The 24,024-nt window shown below is 38.9% G+C and overlaps 1 protein-coding gene across 7 annotated transcripts in view; it reads left to right on the forward strand.

Annotated features, from left to right (window-relative positions):
* PAM (peptidylglycine alpha-amidating monooxygenase) overlaps nt 1-15,978 on the forward strand; it is a 78,594-nt gene extending 62,616 nt beyond the window's left edge. For 2 of the 7 annotated variants that reach the window (XM_074166316.1, XM_074166311.1), the window contains 10 exons: nt 2,423-2,539; nt 3,029-3,101; nt 3,637-3,844; nt 4,927-5,127; nt 7,721-7,839; nt 8,797-8,896; nt 10,282-10,335; nt 12,488-12,691; nt 14,261-14,317; nt 14,867-15,978. In XM_074166316.1, coding sequence (XP_074022417.1) covers nt 2,423-2,539; nt 3,029-3,101; nt 3,637-3,844; nt 4,927-5,127; nt 7,721-7,839; nt 8,797-8,896; nt 10,282-10,335; nt 12,488-12,691; nt 14,261-14,317; nt 14,867-15,048 — 1,315 coding nt within the window. In that variant the 3' untranslated portion in view covers nt 15,049-15,978. The remainder of the gene's footprint in view (nt 1-2,422; nt 2,540-3,028; nt 3,102-3,636; nt 3,845-4,926; nt 5,128-7,720; nt 7,840-8,796; nt 8,897-10,281; nt 10,336-12,487; nt 12,692-14,260; nt 14,318-14,866) is intronic. The other 5 variants (XM_074166312.1, XM_074166317.1, XM_074166313.1 and 2 more) reach the window with 3 other exon arrangements.
* The last annotated feature ends 8,046 nt before the right edge of the window (nt 15,979-24,024 follow it).

The following is a 24,024-nucleotide window of genomic DNA, read 5'->3' on the forward strand; positions in this document are numbered from 1 at the left end:
GCTGAGCACAGTACTACAATGGTGATGGATATTGATCAAGAATTAAACTCAGGGGTGTGCCTGCAGGGGTTATGAGATCAGGTGGTCTGTCTAAATTTAATAAGTAGCCCACCAGAAGGACATTAGATTTAGCAATAAATTGTTTGTATTAGTGTGAAGTGGCCAGCTGAGAAGTAGAAAAATAGCTGTGGAATTACATTGAGGTTTGAAATTAGTGACATATGCAGCGTATTTTAGTTGTCCTTTGATATCAAACTGCGGAACCTATTAGAAAACCATGCTGCAAAGCAATATGACATATAATAGTAAGGTGTTCAGTTATTTTGTTCAGTTCATTTTGGTCTTGCTTCTTTTAAGCTAGCAGCAGTCAGCATCATTTGTGTCCTTATTTATCAGTTGAAACAAAGGAACATTGAATACCTGGGAAATTGGTCTCAGACTCTGGGAAGGAAAGAGCAACTGTGATTCTGCAGCATGCCAGTCTTCCTCCTAGAAAGGGAAATTTGACAGGGAGAAGATGCATGGAAGATCATTCCCATAAACTCTGAAATGTTCACTAGGCTTCCTTTGCATAAAATGCCATAGAATCTCGTATTTACACTGAAAGCACTCATTTCCCAGAAGAGCTTTGTGGTTGTTAGCAGGGAATACTTAGAAGTCTGGACAGCACTGTTACTAGGAACCAAAATCATAATAAGGACAGCCAAAAATTTTTTAAGATATCTAGATAGTCAATTCTCCAGAGATACAATCTTGTTTTCTGTGGACTTTTTGTACCATGCCTACAGTCACTAAGTTTCTCTTCTGAGATGAGCTGTGCTAATTAATAATAACATTAGTTCAGTCTGTCCAGTGTTGGTTCTCCAGTTGTGGTCATCCATACCTAGGGCAAGTCCTTACAAACATTAGACTTGTAATGATGAAACTTGAAACAAAGTGAAACTCTTTGCAACCAAGAGAACTTGTCACAGAACATTATTGTCAGTAATGGTAAAGAGTGAAACACCACCTGCTAAGCCACTTTCAAACCAGCAGATACTCATCTGTAGGCCATTGTGTGCCAGTACCGTTTACCCTGTCTCCTTACAGCATTATGGAAGAGTTTTTAGGAGGGCTCAGCCGAGAGTTTTAGTAACTATCCCCTTGTGCTTAACCATTCATAGTGTAAAGGATTCACTGATTTCTATCAGAAAATAAATTAATAGTCACAGAAAGCTACCATACATAATGGCAATATCTAAGTATTATTTTTTAATCATAGCCTATGCAGAAGCTTAAACCCATCCTGTCATAGATTTTTCTGGTTATATATGAAGCCAGTATTGCTTTTCCACACAGAAAATTCTAGACATATAAATATTTAATGTTATGGAGAGGTGAGGCTGCTAGTACTGTACAATATAAAGTTTTAATAGCTTTATTCATAGCCTTTTCTGTGACTACAAAGTATATTCTTGTTTACCAAGTTGCACCAATCATAGCTGGATTTCTCTTGGGATAAGAAAATGGATTTAAAAATACAAGGTGGGAGGGAGGAGCATGTCTTGTATTTGCATGTTTTTCATCCAGAGTCAAATACCATTTTCTAACATTTAGACTTAAATTTTGTTCAAAATATTTTACACTCTACTTACCTTCACTAAATGCAGAACGTATATTTCAGCAGGTTAGAGTAATAGTCGACTTCACTGTCAGGGTACAGACAACTGTATTTTCTATTATTTTTTAAGCACATGGTAATTTTATGTAAATGTCTTCTGGAAAGTTAATCCCAGTTAATGTCTGAAATAGGGATATATTTAAATGTTTATTAACATAGTCCAAGTACCCTGAAAGTTGAGTGTGGGTAGGAGAAATCCACATCATATCCTATAGTCTCCTGCAAGCACACTCTGAAAAGGATAAGAACCTTAAGACCTGAATCTTACAGTAGTAAGCTGTAGCAAAATACTGAATTATGTTTGAAAAAAACAAAAAACAAAAGACACACAATCACTTACACGCTGCCTTAGAATATGAACTCTACCTGTTCTTACTGGCAATTATGCCCTGGTGATTAGCTATGTTTTTACTTAGGCTACATTGTTTAATTTCCCATTTCTGATTTGCCACAGCAGAGAGGAAAAAAAAAAAAACGGAAGAGTTTTTTTGCTTGTCTGGTTTAGGTTTATCTTAATTGTTGCTGTGTTGATTTGGTGCTCCTTTAGCTTGGAAGTCGTCATCTCAGTAGGAAATGCAGACATCCGACACTGTAACTCTTAACCATCATACAGTAATGCAATAAGGCTTGTTTAAAGAAAAAAAAAGAAGCCAGTAACCCCACACTGCAATTAAACTACAAAATTCATCTTTAAGATGCATGTGTATTGTTCATTAGTGGAACCTTCTAATGCTGGCTTTCTATTCCACTATTTTTGTGTAGTTCTTTTGACAGCAGATTTGTTTATCAGCAAAGAGGACTTGGACCAATTGAACAGAACACAATTCTTGTCCTGAACCCAAGTAACGCAAAACTGCTTCATGCCTTGGGCAAAAGTCTGTAAGTTATTTTTCCTTTTATTAATAAAACTAACCTTTCTGTATGTTTTACTCCCCAAACGTATTTTCACATATGTTTTATATTACATTGTGTGATTGTAGCCTCTGAGTTCATTTAAATAAATAAATAATAATTACAAAATCAAGAACGAATAAAAGTAATTTGCTGTCTTTATCACCTCTGCTTTCTAGCAATTAATCCAGTTTCTACCAGCCAGATTAACAGAAATGCAGAGCTCATGAGTATTGTGTATTGTCCTTAAAGATACCAAATATTAACCTGTGTGAGATACCAGACGTCAACTGAATTTCAGAGCTGAGACACTCTTATCAAGAAAATTCTGTTTTGTAAAGCTATCTTTTTCATTAAATACTACAAATAGTGTGTGCAGCATTTGTTGATCTGTAGATAAAAATTGAAATCTTCACATCTATGTCATTCTTCCTGAAAGATGCTTTTAACTTGATTCTTCTACATTTCTTCTTGCAGATTTTATTTACCACATGGTTTGAGTATAGATAAAACTGGTAACTACTGGGTCACTGATGTAGCTCTCCATCAGGTATGTTTTAGAAGCTTTAATATCAGGACCTTAATACTTTACCAAAAAATGTTTTTGTTTTGCTAGAGATTTGACATAAATTATTTATCTAGGCCTGTTAAGATAAACATTAAGAATATGCCTATAGAAATTGACCCCTGTGGTCTTCATCGAGTGTGGTTGTGTTGAATAATTTGCTACGTGGACATAGTATTCAGAAATAAAACTGTCTGTTTTAAAACAATGAATCTTTTGAAAAACAACAGATTTTTCTGCTACATCTTTGCTTCTCAATTCTCCTGTGTACTTAAATCCAGAATGTAAAAGTAATGTTTGCTGTAATCACAAGAAATTTATACTTTAGGCAGAAATTTCCTAGAATTGACACTGTTGAAAAACTGGTAATAGATGTCATAGTCAATATATTAAGATTATGTTTGGTATATAAGTTTATTTTATATACAGTACTAGATATTTTTCCATAGGCAGTCATCCCTCTTATATTTTATTTTACATAACTGAAACCTCTTCTCTTTTCCCATCAACTGAAAAAAAGGTTTTCAAACTGGGAGCAGATGACAAAGAACCATTACTGATCTTAGGGGTGGCTTTGCAACCGGGCAGTGACAAAAATCATTTCTGTCAACCAACTGATGTGGCCGTGGATCCGACCACCAGCAGCATTTATGTCTCCGATGGCTACTGCAACAGTCGAATCATTCAGTTCTCTCCAAATGGATTGTACATGATGCAGTGGGGAGAAGGTACAGATCAGAGTGCTTGGTACTTTACCCATACTGCTGTTATCATCAACGCATCATGAACCATGAGCACCTCTCCTGTGAGGACAGGTTGAGAGAGTTGGGGTTGTTCAACCTGGAGAAGAGGTCTCTGGGGAGACCTTATGGCAGCCTTCCAATACCTAAAAGGGGCCTACAGGAGAGATGGGGAGGGACTCTTTATCATGGAGTGCAGTGATAGGATGAGGGGTAACGGTTTTAAACTGAAAGAGGGTAGATTTAGATTATATATTAGGAAGAAATTCTTTACTGTGAGGGTGGTGAGGCAATAGAACAGGTTGCCCAGAGAAGTTGCAGATGCCTCATCCCTGGAAGTGTTCAAGAGCAGGCTGGATGGGGCTTTGAGCAACCTGGTCTACTGGGAGGTGTCCCTGCCCATGGCAGGGGGGTTGGAACTTGATGATCTTTAAGGTCCCTTCCAACTCTAACCATTCTATGATTGCTGATGTTACTATTACTTTATTTATAAATTTCCATTAGTGAAATACCTTCCCAGGCCCTAGATGAATTCCAGCCTTGTCATTGCATTCCAATTATCTCTATTCTATTCATACAGCTACTTATAGTATTTATATATTCACTAAAAATAAAAAATGGGAATTTGTTAGCATGCTTTCAGTACAAGTATTGGCATGTCCTGTCTTATCAACAAAATGTTCTGACTTTCACAAAAACCTTATTTTTCTCCTTGAACATTTGATCAAATAGTATAAGCCTTCACCTTTTTTGCAAGATTTATGCTATGATCTCATTTATTTTAAGTTTTATGAGTAATGACGTTTCTGCCTGACTCCGATGGTGTATCAGGCATTAAACTATGCCAAATATTACAGGAAATAGTGAATTAATAAATTTAGTATTTACGAAGGCAACACAAAAGACTACTACAGACTACCTAAATGAGTAAAACTGCTAGGAGAAACAAGCAAGCTGACTTTATTCTTTTCCCAGTGTTATATTGCATTATGCGACATACTGCTGTTTCTAAGCAAAACTGATACTTTCAGTGTGTACTTTAACACAAACCTGGATGTTTTGTATTGCAGAGACTTCTTCAGGCAGAGCCAGACCTGGACAGTTTCATATCCCTCACAGCTTAGCCCTGATCCCCGACTTCAGTCAGCTATGTGTGGCAGACAGGGAAAACGGTCGGATTCAGTGCTTCAGGTTAGAGACTGGGGAGTTCATAAGAGAGATCAAGCACAAATCGTTTGGAAGAGAGTTGTTTGCAGTTTCATATGTTCCAGGTAATCTTTTTTCCTGTTCTTCAGATTTCAAGTAGTTGCTTTATGCCACTATGTCACAGTACACAATGTTATTTCATGAAGACTGCTGTCATGTTATCTTAGGCCAGATATTTATTCTCTTTCAGAGTAGAGCTGATGTAATGGAAAATTTTATAACTATCCTGTTTTCCCACTTGAGGGATGAAGAGAGCTTGCATGTAATCTCTGTTTCTGAAAAATGGCTGATTAGAATCCCTAAATGTGATGTCACCAAGTAGATGATCTTGTTTGACTGTGCAGTCACTAGGAAGCAATAATTAGTTAATAATAACATTTAAAAATATTTATTTCAAGCTCCATTGATGAAAGCAAAATAAAGAGGTTCCAAAGGATCAAGAAAAGTTTTGAGTTTCATAAAGCAAAAAGTCTGAAAGAAACAGTTTGAAAAAGATGTGGTTTTTAATATCACAATCTGTTTAACAATTACTGTATTTAGTTTTTGGGTTAGATTTTTAATACCGATATTGCAGGTAATGTAAGTGTCAAGAACTGGATGAAGAATTTTGGCATGTCAGACTCCTGACTCTGTAGTTGATATCAAATTTCATATCGTGGTTATCTGTCTTGCATCGGACAAGAACATAAGAAATGCTGTACTGGATGAGATACTTGATACCTGTAGCTCTGTCTCTGACAGTGGCAGCAAGAGAGGCATTCTACAGAGAACGTGTAAGCCTGGCTGCATTTTGTGGTCCATTCCTCTCCCATGTATCCACAAGCACTTTATTTAAGGGTGTTAGGAGGTAGCTCCTGACCTCTTCTTCATAGTGTCTTTCTATAGACCTACTGCCCATGAGTTTTCCTTGTCCCATTTTGAACTGGCTCGTACTGTCTGCCTCCTTGACCTTCTGCAGCTACAGGCTCCATAAGTTCACTACCCACTTCATTTTTTTAATTTAAAAAGGTGACCTAGTTTCATTGAGTGCTTCTCAGTCCGAGTATTTTGGGAGCTGGTGAATAATGGTTCCACACTCCCCATATCTGCTGCCTCTTAGTCTCTCCAGAAGCCATTTAATTGCTTCAGCCTCTTGACTATTGTGGTTGCCTTTCTCCTCTAGCATCTTTAACTTCATTAGGACCTTCTTGAGATGCAGAGGGTAAAAGAGCTCTGAGTACTCAAGATGTGGGCATGCTAAATTTTTGCATAGTGGCAGAACTGTCCCCTCCATTCCTAATTCTCTTCCTGATGATGCCCAACACTCTGTGGAGCCAAAAATTTCAGAGACCTTTCAGTGATGGCTCAGAGGTGTCTCTCCTGAGTTGTAGCTGCTATTTCTAAGATAAACATCACATAGGCATGATCTAGATTATGTTTTTACAGAAGCATCACTCTACATTTGTCTTTGCTGAAGCTCTTCCACCATCTGTTTGACAACTCATTCTTATAAAGAGTTTTTCCAGACTTTCTCAATATCATCAAGCTTTTGACTACTCTGTAGGAACTCAATACTTTCCTCAGACTGGGAGATGTCACTGTTCACCCCATTTTTCAGGTCACTGATGAAGACTTTTGAATGAAATTGTTGCCAGCTGGAAATTGTTTCTGCAGGATCTCAGTACGCAGACTTCTATCTGGAAAAACTATAAGCTCTGCTCTTAAGATCTGTTCTTTACTTCCTGCTCATTAATGGATCTTTCATTCAGCCCTGTGACAAATCATATTTTTTAATAACCTCTGATGCACAACCTTGTGAAAGGTTTTCTGAAAATCCAAGTGTGTCTGCTGAATCTCCTTTACCTGTGTGCTTTTTCTCCCCGTTCAGAGGTGAGAGTTAGTATGGCTTAGAGAAGGCACACTAACTTGTTTCCAACAGGCTGCACTTACCATGACTTACTCTTCATTATGGATTCCACCATTTTACTGGGGTTGGAAGCCATTATTGGTGTGTAGGTCCCAGGCATGCTTTTGAGCCCTTCTTGTAGACGGGCATTAATTTGGCAGTCTGCTAGTCTTCCGGAGGAGTGGCTGTTGCAGTGCTAGGTTACTCAGCTTGGCCCGAGGTCTGTAATTTCACATTTGACTTCCTTCTGAACGAGAGTGAATGCCATCCAAACCTGGTGAATTATTAACCTCCAACTTGTCTAACACCTTTTGTGTATCTCCTTCCAGTTGAGCTGGCTCCTCTGACCTCTTTGCTGTGAAAAAAATTGAGTGTCAGAATCTCCCCGATATATTAAACTGAAAAAATGGTCAAAACCTGAGCTTCACTACTCATTTAAAGAACTTTCCATTATCAGAACAAGCATCCTTAGCAAAACGTTCTTCAGATTTTTTTTTTTAATGCTTTCACATTCTATTTACATTTAACCAATCTGTAAAATACTGCCTTATTGCCTTGCTTGTTCTCATTTGGACAAAGTGTGCATCTCTTAAATGCCAAACTTTCACCTGTTACAGCTTACTTTCCTTTTGTGATGTAGTTTCGTGGTGAGTTATCTTTCTCTCTCTCTCTCTTTTTCTCTCAGACAGCCTGTTTTCATCTATACTGTTACAGTTTATCCTCACTGTGGTTTGCTATGTGTGGGTTGTTAAAGCAATCTAATGTTGTTGCAGGTGGTCTCCTCTTCGCAGTGAATGGAAAGCCTTATCCTGAACAGGCAGAACCGGTGCAAGGATTTGTGATGAACTTCTCTACTGGAGAAATAATTGATACTTTCATTCCACTTAGAAAGGTTGGAGTATTGCACAGAGTGCCTTGTGCATATAATTATATGTATGAGAATGTTGGTAACATCCTATTTCTCCAACTTTCATAAGACTATTACAGGAAATAAGATGGTTTATAATGTAAGGTATTCAAAAGGAATTATTTAGAATAGTAACTTAATAAAGACATTAGAATTTTGGGTCTTAGTTTCTACAGGTAGTACACATTTGAAAGTTATACTACCCTCAAGATGATTCCTACAGATAATACCTTCAGTCAGGATAAGCATGACTTATTGCTGTCAGACAGTTCTTAAAAGCTAATCTAATAGAAGAATGAATGACTTGAAATATTCATATATTTAGATGCTAGTTATTTGTCAGAAAATAGAGTATATTCCTCAGCAGAAATAGTATTCAACTGTACGGTTACATCCCTTCTTTACAGAAGATCAGTGTGGAAGTTAAGGCTGAATGCTGTTCATACAGTATTGCACATAAAAATTATATTTATCTTTAAAAAGTGTTTCCATAGATTGTCTTAGACTAACGAATGAATGTTAAGATTCCTGTTTGTGGAATCTGTTAATTGCAGTCCAGTTTTAAAGTATATTAGAGAGAGTTATTTTCTCTGCGTATAGCAAATAGCTGTGTTGCATACAAACTCTGACAAAGACTAACCAAGATTCATGATTTTTAAAATACATATTTCACAGGATAAAATTGAATGCAAGAAAATGAATATAAATATAGATATAAAAAATGTTTATCGAATCATCTCTGTGTTGTTGTTATCCCTGGAAAAGGCAAACATACAACAGAAATAGAATTCCTCTCCCTTCAGTCACGTTAGGCCTTCACACCAGCACCTGATGCATTTTCCAGTCTAAGGACTGAATATGACTGATCTCAGGTTCAGGGTTAAGGAGGCCTCATGAATGTGTAGACACGTAAGAGTAATCTGCGACTGTTTATCTTCACAGAGCTTTGAGATGCCGCATGACGTTGTTGCTTCAGAAGATAAAACAGTATTCGTTGGAGATGTTCATGCCAGAGCAGTGTGGAAGTTTGCATCCACAGAAAGTATGGGTTTTTTGTTCTTAATCTCACAACTTCACATTTTGTATCTTCAGATAAGTACCATTTTTCTGGTACCGCTGGCCAAGAACGTGGTGGCTTAATGGCAATGATTGAAGTACACTACAAACTCTGCTGCCAGAGCCGTGTGCTATTGCTCAGCTTTCATTAAAAGTTTTTGTTCTTCAGCGTTGCTGCATGCTCTGTCAAGGAGGAGTCCTGCACGTGTGAGTTTGTTTGTCGCAGGAGGAATCAAAAGGCATTTGCCTCATGGTAGATTTATCCCTTGTCATGTCAGTCCCTGCTTAAACAAAAGCATAACTCTTTAGCATTTTAGTGATTTTAATGGATCATTTTCTGAGAAGTCAACTGCTTCCTTTGTGGTTATCATATAGGAAACTCCCAGAGGCTGAAGTGAAAACACAAGTCAACTTAAAATTTATATTCATTTCAGTGGGAGTATTTATCATTAGAAAATGAATCCAGTATAATTTGAAGTCCTTTTTCCATGAAGTGGAAACACTTCCCGTTTTTAATCTAGTAACCCCCATGGCAAGCAGCTTGACTTCAGGGAGAGGGACGTGATTAGTCAGACATCAATTTAGTAGGATTCAGAGAGAGATTAGATATTTTACAGGAATAAAAATATAATCCACTGTTACATTATATTGGATAAAAAATGTATGAGAGAGATAAAGCCTCGGGCTTCGGGGTGTTAGTCAACCAGTAAGAGTCTGCTGTTATAAATGAACTTCTGACTAAGCCAGTTATCCCATATTTGTCTGTTCATAATTCATGGATTTTCCTTTGGGGCATCTGGTATCAGCTACTCTTAATAACAGGAAGCTGGACCAGATAAATTGTAAATCTGACTGGATATGGCATTTTCTGCATATAGTAACACGAAGAAGAACACTTCTAGGCTTTTATTGAAGAAACATGAGAACAAAAAAATAAAGGAATTATTCATCACTTACAGGTTAGATGAGGAAAGTCCTTGTATATCATTTTCGTTTTAGCTTTTGCTGCAGTATGAAACTGCAGTAGCTAAGGAGCCCTGATTCAGCCAGCCTTTAATTCATCATGATTTTGATTACAATGAACAGTTTTATTTTTGTGGGACTCCCTGAACCTTTACACTTCCCCATAAAATCTCTCTGTGGCATAAGAGTTAATTATTGCAAACACCTTGCATGAGTCAAGCTCTTTCTTTTTTCCATGGCCTTGTGAGCTATTGAATGGTTTATATTGACTCTCCTTGGTGAAGTTCAGAAGCTGATGGGATTGTTTACTGTAGGATTGTACTGTACATTTGAGAAAGCTATCAGGAAAATGTCACTGAGCGTCTTTCTGAAATGTCAGTTGTCCTGAAGAATAATTTTGTTTTACAGAAATGGAACATCGGTCAGTTAAAAAGGCTGGTATTGAGGTACAGGAAATAAAAGGTTAGTCTGATTCGTAATGGAAATGAAGGAACCAGTTTTTTCACATAGACTAGGACTGCTTCTGCCAAGTTGGAAGGAAAAGTGCTAACTAGTTTGACTGTTTTGTTTTTCACCATCATTGTATACAGATACAGTGAACTGGCATAGGAAGCACTAGTAAGCAGCTTTTAACAGTGTTACCTAGTAGACACTATTTTACAGCCAATCTAAACATTTAATTTTCAGTGATGACAAGTGCTTCACAGACACCAAGATAAAAATTTAACTAGTGGATTAATTCCGTACCACCATCTGGTATGGTCCAGATTGGTATCTGTGTCAGCTCCCTTACATGCAGAAATAGCTCTGAATTATAACAGTCATAGTTACTCCCCAGCACCCTTCCCCCTGCTCCACAACTCTCAACCACTAAAAAAGGGTTATTTGAGTGGTAATTGGTTTATCTCTCTGCATAGTCTTTCAGTATGCAGCCTTGCCAGTCACACCATATGGCAAAAAATACCATTTTTTCTATTTAGATTTTTTTCCCTAGATTTACTGCTTGCTTTTTTTTTTTAATTAATCTGCATGAAAATGAAGAAAGAAAATACAAAGAAAATAAAAACCTGTAGAAACTTAACATAAGGAGATAAAGAAATACATGTGGAAGAGACTGAAAGGGGTAAAATAGCAATTCAGAAAGATGAAAAATAATTTGAAGCATTTGTATTCTGTTACTTAGGTCTTTTATGTTGAAAAGGAAAAATTCATTTCCCTTTCAGTAAAACAGTATGAGGCTATGGAGAGGACTTGATAAAATGTTCAAAAGTTCTTAACTGTTTTTCTTTGTTTGAATTCAGAGCTTGTGTGATTTGCTTTAGCCAGGTATACGCAGACAGAGGAAAATACCAAAAGATCCCAACTGCCAATTGCGAGCATGTAGAATAAAGAAGGCTGAGATTATAAAACAATTAATTCCTTGTTGCCAAAACTGTTATCCTTCTATTTTATCTTTGTTGATACATCAGCCCTCCTGAACCACTGACATTACAGCATCCACAGTGCAACATAGGGACAACAAATCTAGGGATATAATAATGCATTTTGGCTTTCTTTAGGAAGATAGCATGCTAGCTGACACGTCCTCCTCTGCTTAATAAATGGACAGGAGCAGCATGTACTTTCACAGCCTCCTGGTGACAGACTGTTAGCATTGCTTGTGCTGCTGTGAAGTGGGGAAAATACATGGAGAATTGTAGCTTTGCCCAGAGCTGGGCAAGGTGGTGGAGGAAAATTGCTTCTGGCTATAACTACTACTTGAACAGACAGCATGTTATCATTGTGTCATGTTTATCATTGTATTAGTGATAACAATGATAACGTTGCATTACTGTTAAGTGTAAACTGAAGCATTTGCTATTCTTCAGAATAGAACATCATTTTAAGTTTGATACAGATTCAAAACAGAGTTGATTCAGAGCACGTTTCTGACACAGCTGCTTCTTAAGACATGCAGTTAAGTCAGTTTTATATAGTTAGACGGTTTTACTCATTAAAAGTTATCACAAAGCATGTGATCCTTTATATACACACAAAACATCCTAGAGGATTTTGATGAAATTGTTTTTCTTGTAGGTGGAGAGGTAATAAATCAGTCAGGAATGATCAGATGCAGTTTTCAAAAGCTATCCAGATTCACAGAGTCAAAGTTCTTTCATGAGATGTAGCAGTTCTGAAAATCTAACCCTTTGGCACAAGTTTATTAAAAAGAACTTTAAATGCATTTCTTCTTGTTTATGATAATATAGCATAACTGGACATCTATAATTCTTGTAGAAGTGTTATTATCAAAAGGAGATATTTAATTGATATTACATCACAAGGCTATTTGCAAAAATAGATCTTTTGGGTGTTTTCCTATATTTTAAATGAGAAAATTCCTATATTTTAAATTCAAGAAAAGGGGAGGGCGTCTTTGCTAGTGAGTGATATTGTGCAGACTCTCTCTGCCTTGTTTGGGATACCATCAGCAAGAGCTAAAAATGTCTCCGTAATTGTTTCTTTTGTTGCTTGTTACTCAACACTTAGGTATTCTAGCTTGTTTTCTTTAACGCCTTGTTCTGTGTTGCTTGATGCATATGGATTACATACTGAAATTGTCTTCTTTTTAAAGAATCAGAAACAATTGTAGAAGCCAGATTGAAAAACAACCCAGAATCAACAGACCCTCTAAAGAAGCAGGAAAAACAACATTTGGTCCAACAGACCAGCACTGGAGTTTCCTTTGTTCTTGTTACAACTCTTCTAGTTATCCCTGTTGTTGTCCTGCTGGCAATTTTAGTATTTATTCGGTGGAGGAAGACAACTGTCTATGGAGGTAACCATGAGTAACTCTAGAGAACAGGCTTTTATTATTCCAGTTCAAAACACCGCTGAATATTAAGGGATGAGGGCATGAAGAGAGAGGCTTAATGTCCCTTTAACCTTCTGAACAGTTACCGCAACACTGCATGCAAACTAAGATTCAGTGTGCACACGGCAACTGCGTCCCACTATGCCTTTAATATTACATCTCAAGCCACCACCTTTTCAGAACATTCATCTAAAACTTTAATTGGTGTCAAGCTGAAACTTGTTATCTCAGAAATGACTAGAATATATTCACGTTATTGTCTAGAATACATAAATTTTAATGCTTTGAGCATAGTTTGATTTTCGGTTTGGGATCTTTAAACTGTTGAGAACAAAAGACTGGGTACAATAAACATATAAGCAAAATGCAAACAATTAACATTTACAAGAAATTATATATTATTGTTCACTAATACCTTAAGCATTTTGTGAGTCAGGCATGTTTCCATAATGCACCTCCATCCATTGCTGTGAGAGCTTTAATTGGTATTTACAATGCTTCGTAAATTTGTTCTTAATTCATATGATATAATAACATTATTTTTGGGAAACTGGTAGATTGCAGTAGGAGTTTGATGACTACACTTGTTATTTTGTATCATATGAATAGTTTTATCAAGATGATTCTCATCAAGAGAAGAAAATGTACGTGGAATAGACAGATAAAGCAGTTCTGCCACTGGTTAGGACATACTATGACAGAGTATATAATTCAGCAACCTATTATTGCTGTGCAACTGAATAGGATGTATTTTATTTGAAGATTTCAGCGTGCACCTTCCTGACTGTTTGTGTTCAAAAATGTTTAGCACATCAAATGCGCTAACGCTCTAGACTACTGCAGAAGTACTGCCATTAATGGGTATGATCTATAACAGCATCTTTGCATTCTGTTTGGATAAAAGCAGTGCTTCAATTTGCTGTGTCCAAGAGCATGATACACTTACATTGGTAAAAGTAAACTTCTTGCACACATTTATGGAAACTGAGTAGTATATAGGAAAAGATAGTTTGGTCACGGCACTTAATTTTTCTTCAGATGAAGGATGGAAAGAGTTACCAGGGAGGAAGATACAGTTTGTGAGGGGGGAGAGAAAGTTTCTTCAAAATACCTGAAGAAATTCACAGATCACTGTCTTCCAGAAAGTTTCTCTGAAGGGAAACTATACCATTTCAAATGTCAAGCTGTATTTTGCAGTGTGCTGGACTGTAGTTGTGCGCATTGTAAAGAATCTTGTCCTTCGTGCCGACTCTTCACAGTAACATAAGTGAACAACCAAGGGAATGAAATTCTCAGAAATAACATGTGAATCTTCGTAGTGGCTAATTTGGCACAAACTGAGTATCTGTGGTATCATGATTTTGTTGGTAATTATAATTTCAGCTTAATCTTAAAGCTGAAAAGTACAGTTTTGCTTCATAAAGCTTCTGCTCAATTTGTTGAATATCTGTGCTTTGTATCAGAAAATACAGATAATTATTTAATCATAGAGTATTATTTTAACTTATTTTTGAAATCTACCTTATTTTTCAGCTGATGGGGAACACAAACTTGATTCAAGTTCAGGCAGAATTTTAGGCAGACTTAGAGGTAAGTCTAAGTCATTGAAGATCTTTAAAGAACACAGTAACTGGAGGTTTTTTTCTGTATTCACTTGTAGCTGAATAACAGATTTGATGGAACTTTCTGAGAGGAAGGACTGGGGGCAAACCTCAGGTGTTTTGTGGGAATGTCTTTCATTACACCTTTCATCCATCATTATCGGCCCGCTGAAGAGGACATGTCACTACCAGTGGGAGAGTAGTAGCTGTTATAATGAGTTATCTGTGGGTCTGGTGAATGAAATGAGGCACTTCAAGACTAAGGGCAAACTGGTGGGAACACAAATAGCCTGTGTAAAGACTTAATGAAACAATGGATGCTGTAAAAAATAGTTTGAAACTTTGGCTTCAAAAGATTCATTTCCTTCCTCTTTCATAATCTCTATACTTAGCTTTTGTGGCTCTTGGGCTGGTCTTTAAAAACAGTTTGTGGAAGGATACTTAAAATAATTTGCACTATACTGTTGAATAGGTATATGGATTTTTATTCCCCCCATACAGCAAAGCAAACCTTATGACAAGCCTTTCCTTTCCACAGGGAAAGGCGGTGGTGGCCTTAACCTTGGGAACTTCTTTGCAAGTCACAAAGGCTACAGCCGAAAAGGGTTTGACCGTCTGAGCACTGAAGGAAGTGACCAAGAAAAAGATGAAGATGATGGCACAGATTCAGAGGAAGAGTGTTCACCACCTCCACCCCCACCAGCACCTTCATCATCCTGAAACCAGCCTTTGAGTTCTCCATTATATGGTTCAACCCAGAATGTCAGATTCCTTTTCCCTTAAGCACGTTTAAGATTTTGTGTATTTAATTGTAAAATGTACTAGTCTGTGTGGGGCTGTACACTGGTTCCTTTAATTTTTGTTTGGTTTTAATTCTGTTTTTTAAGTGGAGGAGTGTATGAAGTTCCATATCAGTGCCGTTGTTTTTTATGTGACCATCTTAATAAAGCAAACAGTCTTCTAATTGCAGCACTGATTTAAAGCAGTAGTATTTGCTCATCTTAACTTGGGGATCTTGTAAATAAGTCTTACTATCTGCTTCATCAAAATATTTTTCCCATAAGTATTCATTTGCCAATTTCTGTTTTGTGCCTTTCCTCTTCAATGTCCTTAACCTATTGCAGTACAGAGAAAATACAGTGCCACAAGAAAATGAAGCTGCTAAATCTTCTTCTATTTTTTTAAAATCACTAACATTATATTGCATTGAAGGAAAGAAAAAAGTCTCTATTTAATTTTTTTTCTTCTTCCTAACTTGATGTGTTTCTGGGATGTCTTATTTTTAGATGGTATCACTGTTAGAACACTATTTTCAGAAGCTGAATGTAATTTGTGTAATAAAGTATTTGCAGAGCATTAGCTGTCGGAGTGTACTTTGGAATTTTTGCATACTTCTAAGTTTTTTGTGTACAACTTCTGTAAAAGTTACACAGACCACTTAATACAGTAGAAATCTTGATGTCTTCTACCAGCAAAGAAAAAGTGCTATTTTGTATGGAAGCTGGAAAATTTTGATATGTCACAAGGGATTTTTTTTAAAGACTAATGATTTACATACATGTGCAAAGCCAAGCTTAAGCATTTAAAGAGGAATTTTACTTGTAAAATAAAACTGCAGGATATTTACTTTAATAAAACATGGTCACAGCTAAGAAGAAACCTGTGTCTCAAATTAAATATGCAAATTAGTCAGGGTAGGCATCTAATACTACCTGATTTGTAGTACTGATTTTCTTGTTTCTCCACACTTCCTTTTTCATTCATACAGCAGAAGTCCTAAATCTTGTAATGTGCTCACGTATTGAACAGGAGACTTGCAGAAGACCTGCTAGATAATTATCCTGGCTGTGTGAGTCATCTGAAGTGTGAATCATTGTATGATGTCATTGTGAGTTATCAGTCTAGTATGAGGATCACAGCATGATTAATACCCTTTTAAAGCCTGTATTATGAGCAGAGTGTACACAGCTGTAATTGCTGCAGGGTTTTATGAAACAGCTTTCATTCTCGTCATTGCAGGTGTTGTAATAGGCTGTTGCTGGTTTAGAGCTTGAAAAATAGGCTTTCAGTTTCCTGTGGTTGCAGGTTTTGCAAGGTGTTTTTTGAGGAAATAAAGGTAATGATAGTGGAGCAAAAGATAAGTTCTCCTACCCCAGCAAGATTTTATAAATCTCCTTTTTCTGAAATGAAAAGTTAAAATCCTTGACAGGTGGTTTTTTTTTTCTCAAGTATAGCAAAATCTCCAGGATAGCTTTCTAAAGTGCTGGAGTACAGGCTCAGTTTCATGTGATATGTATTTAGTGCATACGCTTGAGTTGCTTCCTCTCCTGCTAATTTCTGTTTTCCTAATATAACAAGGAAAACGGCCTGTTTCTGTCTTGGTTCTGAAAGCAAGGCACTTATTTTTATTTGTGGCCTTGATCCCTGATATATGAATAAAAACAAAGAAGGTAGCTGGGAAGGATCTTCTAAAGCTGTCTGCAAAGATCAGTCGGTAGTTTACAGGAAGTTTTCAATGAGAGCAATTAAAGCCGTGGCGGCAGTGCTATTATAGCTGGTGTATATGGCATCAATCCTAAAAGATTACAGGCTTTTCTCAAAAGCAATCAGTAAGGGTACATTTTTCTAACATTTGGATAGCTCAGATTATGTCCATCTGAGGTTGGGTGTTCTCTGCTTCCATGGTATTGGGTCGATGAAGATAATATGCAGCTGCCTCCTTCTTTCCTTTATTTGATCCTTATCTCCAGTTTTAAGAGTGCTTTGTTGAGGGGGGAGTAGCTGAAGACTGTTTAATTGCAAGAACAAGCTAAACCAAGCGTTAGTCATAATCTCTGCTCTCTCGAATTCAGAGGTTGGTCTCTACAATAATCCTGGGCTGCATAAAGAGAAGCAGGTTGAGGGAGGTGGTTGTCCCCCTCCACTGTGCTCTCAAGATCCCACCTGGAGTACTGCATCCAGCTCTGGGTCCCCAGTGCAAGAAAGGCCTGTTGGAGTGGGTCCAGGGGAAGGCCACAAAAATGATCTGAGGGCCGGAATACCTCTGCTGTGGAGAGCGGCTGAGAGACTTGGGGTTGTTCAGCCTGGAGAAGGCTCCCTGAGACCTTAATTTCAGCCTCTCAGTACTTAAAACAAGCTTATGAAAAAGACGGAGATTTTTTACTAAGGCCTGTAGAGACAGGTCAAGGGATAACGGCTTTAAACTGAAAGGAGATTTAGATTAGATACTAGGAAGAAATTCTTCACTCTCAGGGTGGTGGGGCACTGGAACAGGTTGCCCACAGAAGCTGCAGATGCCCCATCACTAGAAGTGTTCAAGGCCAGGCTGGATGGGGCTTTGAGCAACCTGGTCTACTGGGAGGTGTCCCTGCCCATGGCAGGGGGGTTGGAACTTGATGATCTCCAGAGGTCCCTTCCAACCCAAACCATTCTGTGATTCTTTGATAACTGCGTTGACAAGCAACCAGCTACTTCCCAGCAGCAAGCAAACTTCAGCACCCGAAGCTGCGTACTCCAATTTCATACAGGTACAGCAGAAGAAAATGTGAACCTATTTGAAGACACTGAATGTTCTTTATTTCTTACTCAAACTGCATCTTATGAAAACAATGTACCGGAGACTTCATGCTGCATTAGAAAATTCATCTAAAATGGTAGACACAACCTTTCTGTAATCATAGCTCTCGTTTTAATAAGCCAGCAGACCATCTTCCATCCTAGCAGGTTCTATGTGCTAATATTGTTATTTATGTATTAAATGTTGAATATTGGTTATTGAATCTCGGCTAGGGGATTTGGAGTGCATGTGTTTTATTTAGTTCCAGCAATTGTCCCAGTTAAGACTATACTTTTTAATCAACAACGTGGAACTGCACATTTTGAGACTTCGAAGACATGACAGTAGCTTTCATTATCCTAGGGGCTGACCGTTTTCATTAAGATTAGGCTGGTGAAGTAGCTAAGCACCTTTCCCTCTGGTAGAACCCTGTTGAGCATCTCCCTGTTATGAATAGTCTGACGTAGTGGAGGTCCCTCAGAGCGGTGGGAAGGTGGCTGCTACCCACTGGCAAGCGGTGGGGCGAGCTCGCTGTGAGCCAGAGAGCAGACAGGGGCAACTGCAACCTTGTCCCGAGGAGGATGCACTCAACTACAGCCTGCAGGTTCTCACCCAGGTCACCTGAAGGTGTCCCAATTAAATGGAATTACCATCCCAATTAAGCAGCTGTCCTTGCCACAAGTATCATTAGGTGTAAATTGATTCCTTGGGAAGCATCTTGATTAAGTAGAGTTTTCTAATTAAGCAGTGCACTGTAGTAGTTAATGAGGATTTATAGCTCAATGCAGTAAATTGCAACAGCTGCTTACTTGCGTGCCAAAGCTAGATTTATTTATGTTTTATCAGAACTCTTAGGTCAGTAACGTGTTATGCTACAGAGGATTAGGATTAAGTGTGGGTCATGCTAGAGAGAAGGGACTTTGTTGATTTCTATCTTGCCGTTCAAACACACGTGGGAACCTGTTTGAAAGACTGTGTATATACTGTGGGGCGTTGTGGGGAGTAGATCACTGCTGAGCAACTCAAAAGCAACTTTATTATTTAGTTGCACATTAGGACATACTTGTAAAATTCAAAGGCTGTGTTTACTTTTAAATTTCAGAGACTGTGTTATGAGATAATGCACAGTTCGGGTGGATTCATGTGATGTACTACTAAAAATAAAGAACCAGAACCAAATGTCCAGGTCAATTAAAATTAAGAGGTGGAATCAGGCCACTGTATTTTCTATGTGAAATAGATCCTAGTAAATCCTAGAGTTTTAGCACCCTGATCTGGCTTTACCTGTTGTTGGTTTTTTCAGTTCTTAAATGTGAAAATATTTTTTCTCCATTGTCAATTATCAGAATTTATTAGCAAAATTTATACTATAGTTGCTCCTCAATCTCCCCTCCAATACCTGTCAAAAAATTAGATTCATCTGCATAGCTAAACGTTACTGGCAGAAGAAAGAGGGGAGCTAACAGTGTAGAGGAAGATTTTAAATCTCTGGTGGCAGCTACTTATCCAAGCAAAATCTGTGAACTTTCTGCTGTTTCTGGACATGGTGGCTGGAAAACTGAAAGGAGCATCCAGCTGGCTTTGTTACACACACATTTGGAGAGCTACAAGGGAAGAGCTGCATGGGAGTCAGCTTGGAAGCTGCACTAGAATTTTCCAAATACTACAGGTCATGAAGACATATTTGCTGAACTGCTCCTTTCTTTAGCTCCTTCCTGCTAGTGTTTCTTATTAATTAGTTGCATGCGAAGCACAACATCCTGCGAGTGAAGCTCTGCCTGATTTCATTGTACGACTTTTTCAGAAATACACAGATGTTGAAGAGGCAGGGTTTTTTTTTCCTAGAGAGCTGTGCCAAAAGTACCATTTTAAAGATGCAGTGGAGCAATTTGTTCCTAGCAAATAGTCACTGGTAACAGTTCAGCAAACTAGGGAAACTATTATTAATTACTAACAACATTTATTTTTCAGACTGAAACATGAGAAACTCAAATCTTCTGGTTTGTGGGGTTTTTTTTGGGGGGGGGTGGCTTATTAGAATTTCAGAATTTTGCCAGAATGGGGATAAGGCAACCCACACACCCAGCCATAACAGGCTGAAGTTGGTGCTACTTATCACGCAGGTTTTAAAAACAGAACCCTGCCCTGGCCACTGCGCTCCTCGATGCTTTGATCCCACCCCCATGTTTGTTATCGCTTTCTTCAGCCACGGCACATCCTAAAACCGCAGCTCAAGAGAAAAGCGCTTGCATTAAAAAGGACTGGCTCCCACAATTCTGCCACCTTTCCTTGGGCTGGGTCTCAGGTCGCACGCCCCGCCGTGCATGAGGAACTTGGGGGGGGGGGGGGGGCGCGGAGTTTGGGAGGTTTGGGGAGTACTGAAAGTTTTTGCTTGTCACCGTGCTGACAAGGTAGCTGGGGACAGAAAGCCTCGGAGCCACAGCCGCCGGGCAGCGGCGCCCTTCAGCGGGTGGCGGAGCGGCGCCGGCCGCGCTCCTGCGGGGACAGGCTGCCACCCTGCGACCGTGCCAGCGGGGAGGCAGGGACAGCCGGGGATCAACCCTGTACGCTGCAAGATAATGAAGAATCTGAAAAAAAAAAAAAAAAAAAAAAAACCAAACCAAAACAAAAAACCTTACAAAAGAAATTTAAAAAAATCCATTTTTTTTTTCCAGCACAATACCGGTAACCATACGCTAAATCCTGCCCTGCTCCTATTTAGCCTGCTCTCCTTTTCCCAGGTCTTTAATCTGTGGGAGTGATGGATGATGTCTCTGACGAGATAAACACTCAAAGATCAGTCTGGTAAGGAAGGAACCTCATGTATTATTTACTGCGTATCACTGAAATTCTGCACAAAATATAGAACTCGTTTTCTTATGGACTTTTTTTCTGTTGGGGCTTTCATCACTACGCCTGCCAGCTTTGTGAGGAGCAAGGAATGGTTTTTTTTCAGTCTGCCTGTGAACTGGCGTGGCACTAGTCACTTTGTACAGGAGGGGGAAGTGAGGCATAGAGAGATTAAAGGCATAAATTGTCAAAAAACATCAACTGATTTTAAGTACTGAATTCGTGAAATCTGACTAATTCCCTTTTAACCCACCTAGATATTAATTTATCTATTCAAGGCACTGCTGCATGCCACCAGCTGCAGCTCTGAACACTCCAGCTCTGCTGCCGAAAGCTGAGATTCTTGTTAAGCACCCAGAAAAGGACCACACGAGTGACGACTGGTAAATTATGGAAAGTTGTATCCAAGTGACCTGTGGACCGTCGCACTAGCAATCTGTAGCTGGGCAGCACTGCTGGGCAGACTGGGAACACTGTACTTCTTACAACCTCTCTTGTGTATGGGCACACCTGTTCCTGCTGCCGGGTTCCTGCTGCATCCCCATAACGCCCTGCACAGCGCCAGGGTAAGATGGACCACACACAACTGCAGCCAGGCGCTCCACAGGTTGATAGATACGTGAACTTCTCCTCCTCAGAGCCTGAAGTAATGCCTGCTACAACGGGACAAACAAGCAGGCAGCTCAGGCAAACCTGAGTGCACTTGTATTTGCAAATGTGGGCTTTGGATACAAGCAGAGAGAGGAGGAAAGAAGAAATAACTGGGGAATGCATCTCTCAGGATTAACAGTTCCTGAATGAAATGTTTTACAATGAAGTTACTCTCTGGCTACTTCTATCCTTCCTTTTCAAATTAAAGCTTTTTGTGTACTGCTCTCCATTCCAAATGTCTACATAGTTTGAATACCAAGATTTACACAGCAGGTCAACAGGTCTTCTAATATGTGTAGAAGAGTGTAATAGCCATTTCCTGAAGACACTGCTAAATCCTGTTTATTTCTGTCAATTTTAGCCTTCTAATTTAAAAGAGTGTCCGGTCTTGGTGACTTCTAACGGCATTTCCTTCTGTTGAAACCACAGGTGGGCAGTGCACTCTCAGGCCAACAGACAATGACAGCTGCTGATGTGCCTTGCTCAGTTTCCACCACTTGGTGAGACTCTAGAGCTCGCGTGTTTTATTTTCAGCTAGTCCAATACCTTAACTGAAAGCATCCACGCCACTCCAAGTCCAAAAAAGATTCCATTACATATTTTGAAAGTACCAAGGAAGGTTACTGTGCAAAGACTTTGACGCTAGGTTATTAGAGTAACGATGTCTGCTGCAAAAGGTCACTGATATGGATGTTGCACCCAAGCAAAGGAGTAAAGGAAACTTATCTGGTTCTCAAAAGTGTTATTTCCAGAAGATCATTAACTGCTTGCTGTGAAAAGCAAATCATGACTCATTGGTGCCCTCCAGCAGGGAACGTTCAGTTCTAGGGAGAAGGAGGAAAAAATTGTAAAACGTCTGTAGCTGGAAAGCAAGAACACCTTAACACAGAATAGGCAAACATTATACAAAAGTTCAGGAAGTATTCCAACGAGATGAAAGGTTTTCAGTACACAGTAAAACATCCTGAGTGCTTGTAGAGTCTTTTCTCTAGCAGGTGATTTTTTTATGGTGTTTTTCACCAAACTGTGAGCTAGTAGCACTACTAGCAAACCCACAGGATAAATGTTCATAGTTCTGTGCTGGGAGGTATGAGGAAATTTGCACTTTTTCTTTCATGATGTACTTCCTTTTACTCCTCCTCTCTAAACAACTTGCTACGAGGGGCACAAACTCTATTAGAAAACAAGATTTCTAAGAATTCCATTATGAAATAGTCTTTTGCTATCTTCCTATTGTAAATCAAACCCGTGCGCTCATGAAAAAGCATACAGACGGACATCTGTGTGTTTACCCAAGTTTTGGTTAAAACACAGTCACAAGTAGGCAGGTCACAACTGACCGCAGCCACAAGCACACACTGAACAACGCTTTGCTATGGCAAGGGCGCGAACGGTTTCTCTGAGCTTCCCCAAGTGCAGTGTGCCACTTCCAATGTCGTGGGTTTCCTGGTGGGTTTCTTTTCACGGTTTCCATTGATTGTTTTTCACATGATTAATTTGTAACGCCTGTATTTGATCTCAATGAACCTCCCACATGCAGAGAAGGCCCCATTCAGGTGCACTGAAGAAGCACCAATGCCTGCTTGTAATACAGCAGACCAAAATTACCAGAAAGCCTGAACGATCAGCATTACAGTATGTTAAGTGTTTCCTGGTTTTCCCATTCCCCTGTCACTGTAGCATTTTCTTTCTCTCCAATGTAGCTACACCAAGTACACGGCACTTGTGCTGCCCGAGCTTCCCCAGAAAACAGCTCTGCTGTACCACGTGAAGTAAGATTTGATTTGCATCTAACAAAGCAGAAAGAAATCTTGCAGCCAGCTCCCATTATTCTCCAATTTTATCCCTGACACTAATATTTTTTATTTCTTTTTTTTTTTGCACACACACTATATATATTTATACATATTGCATGCGCGCGCACACACACACACCATATCTAACAATGTAACAAATCCATCCTAGAAGAAGATATCACTTTAGTCAATAATCATAGTGGAAGAAACAAAGGTTCATACGGAGGAAGAGGGGTTGGCTTCAAGAGTCTGGGCCTCTGTTAAGGATTAGCATAGGAACAATTTAGGCTGCCACATCATTATCATGACATGACCGTGGCACACAGCACCCAAACAACTGCTATTCAGGGGAAGACTACTTCAATTTCAACTACTATTCCAGAGAAGAAATACTGTATGACCACAGTGCTCATTACTGAGGGAAAAATTTAAATCAAAGGCAGGCCACTGATCACAATTACTCATTATGTCATATTTACATTTTTCCTGCTGCAACCAGTTTGACAAGACTTCCTAGGTTTTTTTATTTTTTATTTCACCAAGCCCACTTTCTTTACTTCCTTGATGCACTAGACTGACAACTATAAAGGTCAGCTGTCCTCAGGGGACAGTACAGCTTTTGGGTAACAGCAGCTACCAGAAGTTGGGCTTCTCAGCTTGTTTATGTTTGTCAATGCCAACACAAAGCCTTTTCTTCTCCAAGTGAGACAGAGGAGCAGCCTGCTAAGCCAGCATCCCCAAACGCTGCCCAGTACCTTCTTTCTGAAACAGTCTCGGTGGAGAAAAAGTATGCATGTAGGGCTGGATTTCCAGAAGACACAAAATACTTTCAGAGCATTAAGT

Source organism: Numenius arquata, chromosome Z (genome assembly GCF_964106895.1).
Source record: "Numenius arquata chromosome Z, bNumArq3.hap1.1, whole genome shotgun sequence".
Classification (NCBI taxonomy): domain Eukaryota; kingdom Metazoa; phylum Chordata; class Aves; order Charadriiformes; family Scolopacidae; genus Numenius; species Numenius arquata.